The following is a 4,241-nucleotide window of genomic DNA, read 5'->3' as shown; positions in this document are numbered from 1 at the left end:
TCTCTACTTCTCTACACTAACACAATTGTCACACACTATACATATATGAATATTCAAGATGGCGATGAAATGTTGCAAGTTCTTCCGTTCGGCGAACCTGGCAATTTACGGAACATTTTTCGTGACCAACTTTTTACCATTTTACCTATGTCATTACATCTCCTTATTCATACTTCATGTGCTGTGCTTATGCTTGCTATGCATTTCATGTGCTCCCGGTCTAAAGTCGGGAACACTGTCTTTTGCATAACTCTGGCTGCGTTCGTTTTGGCACTTACAGCGCTCACAATATCATTTCATCCTTGTTGTTTATCAAATGTTAAACAAAGACAAATAATGCTTATAAGCGCTGTAAGTGCCAAACCGAACGCAGCCTCTGTATAACGCATAAATTCCGAAACACAATAGATGGAGTAAGCCTTAAACCGTAAGAAATTGTTCAATCATAATCCATTATTCTCTTCATTCGATTACGATTGGTCCGTTTCTTACGGCTTATACTTTAAGGCTTACTACATTTATACTTTAAAGGTCCATTTACAATGGGAGTAGTAAGTCATAAGCCGTAAGAAATTGACCAATCACAGTCGAATATGAGAAAAATAATCAATTGTGATTGGTTAATTTTTTACGGCTTACGACTTACTACTTTCATTGTAGATGGACCTTAAGGCTTACTACACCAATTGTGTTTCAGGACTTATGCCCCATTAGTGCCGGTCTACAATAAGGCTTTTATGCCTTAGTCCGTAAGATATTGACCAATTACAATCAATTATTTTCCTCATATTCGACAATTGGTCAATATTCTACGGACTAAGGCTTATTGTGAACCGAGACTTAGGTTGAATTCTCATGCAAGCTGTGTTTCGATATATACTGCCAGTACTGGCAGTACTGAAAAATTGTTTCGTTATGACTACGCAGTGTACATACATAGGCTGCGTTCCTTTTGGCGCTTACAGCGCTTATAAGCATTATTTGTCTTTGTTCAATATTTGATAAACAACAAGGATGAAATGATTTTGTGAGCGCTGTAAGCAGCTGTAAGCGCCAAACGGAACGCAGCCATAGTAGAAATACAAAGGTATGCTCTTGCGCATGTTGATTTCCGAGCGACCAATCAAAATTTATGTATAACCTACGTCATGGCAAGGAGTGCAAGAGAGAAAGGTATACGAAATATCATGTGATACTTCATTCTCTGTCTGTCCAGTTCCGAATGTGACGTAGCTGTGACGTACGTTATATGAATGCACAGTGGTCTTCCACCGATTGAGCATACCCTTGTCTTTATACCATGGTAATGTACTGCGACAACATCTAGTTACATTAATGACGTCATAAATGGTAGTCATATTGCCACTGCGATTACTGCAGCTTTCGACGTAAGGCAGTTACAGTGCAATATGACGTCGAATCTTTGAGTATATAGTATGTACATAGAGGTGGAATGCCTTCGTTCTTTGTAGACCGCAAGCGAGTCCAAGAGTGGCAAGGAGTGCGAGAGAGAAAGGTATACGAGCGATACCACGTGATAATTTGTCCTCTCTGGGTGCGTTCAGGGGAACGCTATTAGCGCTAACGACGCAAACGCCATCAACACTGTTCATGGAGCCAATAGTGTGATAGCGATTCAAGCATCATGAACGGCATTAGCGTAGCATGGCCAGTGGCCACAGTATAATCCGCTTGAAAAATCACATATTAACATCTTGCCTGAGGATTCCCATTAAGGAAAAAGAAGAAGACAGATTTAATTGGAGTAAGTGTATCACATTTAATAAGAATTATCTCTTGTTTAAACATTATATCTACATATATAGATTATCAACGTGTTTTTTAGGTTGTATATATTTTATATGTACACATTTGTATATATTTTTTTAAAGATACATTTATTATTTTCACAAGCGTAAACATTTACGGATTTCATTTTTTTACAGCAATTGAATAGAAGTTATCGGGCAATTAAACAATTATTTCCCAAATTAGAAATGGAAGCAAACCGAAGAGAGTTGATACATATAATAACATTACAAGTACGGGAATTAATAGATGTATCGAGTGACAGTGATGAAGAATTTTTTATATTGAAAGAAATATTTAATAAAAGAAGAAAAGTGTGCAGAGTGCCTAATTATGTTGAAACAATAGTGTCAATGTTAACGAGTCAATACTTCAAAGCTCATTTCAGGTATCACTTAAATAATGACTTTCTAAAAAAAACGGTATATAAAAATAGTATTATATTTATTTGAATAAAGAATGTAATATATAATTGATAAACAATAAGTGATACATGATTTATAGAATGCTTCCTGAAACTTTCGAATATCTTCTGAATATAATTGGACCGAAACTACAAACAGAAAAAGGAGGAATACCTGCGATTTCTCCACAAAAACAGTGTCTGTTGGCAATTTGGAGATTAGCAACCCCAGATTCTTTTAGGTAATATAAAAGCAAATGCAATAATCAAGCATCAAAATGATACTTCTGTTGAATTGCGTTAATCATCTAACAATTTTTATATTTTTTATTGCTTAATGTTCAGGTCGATTTCTGACCGATTTAATGTCGGTATAGAAGTACTGCCTTATATATAACAAGACGTGTTGTAAAAGCACTAAATGAATTGGCACCTAATGTAATAAAGTGGCCTACAAATGAACGAGTGCAGCAGCAAGTGTGGGCAGGATTTGAGGCTACCAGTGGATTCCCAAAGATCATTGGTGCCATTGATGGCACACACGTCAATATTCCAGCTCCAAAAGAAAATCCAGAATCCTACATCAATCGCAAAGGTCACCATTCAATTCAGCTTCAGGTAATATGTCTTTCTGCTTCAAGATTCTCCAATAAATATTTGAATTCTTTACAATTTTCTTGTTGCTATTTCCGTTTCTTGCAATTTAAGAAAAATATTGTAGGTATTTCCAGCTAAATTTGCATCGTTCAACTTTTCTTTTTTTCTCTACATTGGAGGAAAAAGAAAGAAAGATGAATAATGCAAGTTTAGCTGAAAAGAATGAACTATTTATAATTTTTTTCAATCTTGTACTAAGCAATTGAAAGTCAAACACATAACATTGTTGTTTTTAACGCGAGAAGCAGAAATATAGTGACAACAAGAAGTTCTAAAGAAATTAAGATAATTTTATTAAACATTTTAGTGTTAATGTTTTCCATGCAAATTCATCTAATCTATATTGATTTGTATGTCTCTTTTTTCAGGCTATCTGTGATCATAATTGCCAGTTTACTCATTGTTACATTGGACAAGTTGGATCTGTTCATGATCAGCGAGTGTTCTGTTTGTCAGAAGTGCAAGCATATTTAGGAGATATATCAAAGTTCCCAGAAGATTGCCATTTGGTTGGAGACTCAGCTTACAAATTGCACGAAAACTTATTGATACCATATTGAGATAATGGACACTTGACAGAACGTCAACGAAATTATAATTTTTGTCACGGTTCAGCACGAATAGCTATCGAGAGAGCATTCGGCCTATTAAAAGGACGTTTTCGAAGTCTTCTTACAACATTAGCGATAGACAGAGTAGATTTAATACCAATGCACATTCTTGCCTGTTGCATACTACATAATATTTGTTTGATGAAAGGTGATGATCTTGATATAGAAGTAAACGAAAATGTTGAAGCAATAGATTGTGTGATCGGCAATAATGAAAATATGCGTAACATAGTTCATGCAGGTGTTGCAAAGCGAGATTTAATAGCTAGAAGATTACTTAAATAAGAAATGTTTAATTTGCATCTTAATTTTGTAAGCTGTTTAGGATATTTTGACAAAAAAATTTATTTATTACCTCTACGAGCAAATATTTATAGATTTAGTTTGCAAAAATTAATATGTTATTAAAATAAATTACAGTATAATTGTCCAAGAAATTTATGTTTTTATTGTATAGTAACATAATAGAAAATATTTGTTATACATATTTATTATATATAAACCATATCGAACAATATAACGCAAATCTATATCTTGTGGACGGCTCTTACAGTGACTTTCTTCGAGTTATAATTATATAATTTGCACTACATAAAAACTAAAAACTAAAAATTATTACTTCTAAAGCCCGTATTAGACTAGATCGAGATTTGACCTTAAAAAATTAAATAAACATTTAACATAAATAAGAATACTGGAGGTTTATAATGTTGGGATAAAACTTGCACTTATTCGCACTCTTTAAATAAAACTTGCACTTA

General features: G+C 33.9%; 1 protein-coding gene and 1 pseudogene across 1 annotated transcript in view; one reads left to right on the top strand and one right to left on the bottom strand.

The window, feature by feature from the left end:
- LOC105454954 overlaps positions 1-1,358 on the bottom strand; it is a 5,387-nt gene extending 4,029 nt beyond the window's left edge. The window contains exon 1 of the mRNA XM_011697945.1: positions 1,180-1,358. Coding sequence (XP_011696247.1) covers positions 1,180-1,358 — 179 coding nt within the window. The remainder of the gene's footprint in view (positions 1-1,179) is intronic.
- Positions 1,359-2,162: 804 nt separating this feature from the next.
- Positions 2,163-3,875, top strand: LOC105454953 (annotated as a pseudogene).
- Positions 3,876-4,241: the final 366 nt, after the last annotated feature.

This window comes from Wasmannia auropunctata, unplaced genomic scaffold (assembly GCF_000956235.1).
Source record: "Wasmannia auropunctata unplaced genomic scaffold, wasmannia.A_1.0 LD335967.1, whole genome shotgun sequence".
NCBI classification, from domain to species: Eukaryota; Metazoa; Arthropoda; class Insecta; order Hymenoptera; family Formicidae; genus Wasmannia; species Wasmannia auropunctata.
Note: the sequence above shows the minus strand (reverse complement) of the source record. Positions and strands in the feature narration are given on the sequence as shown.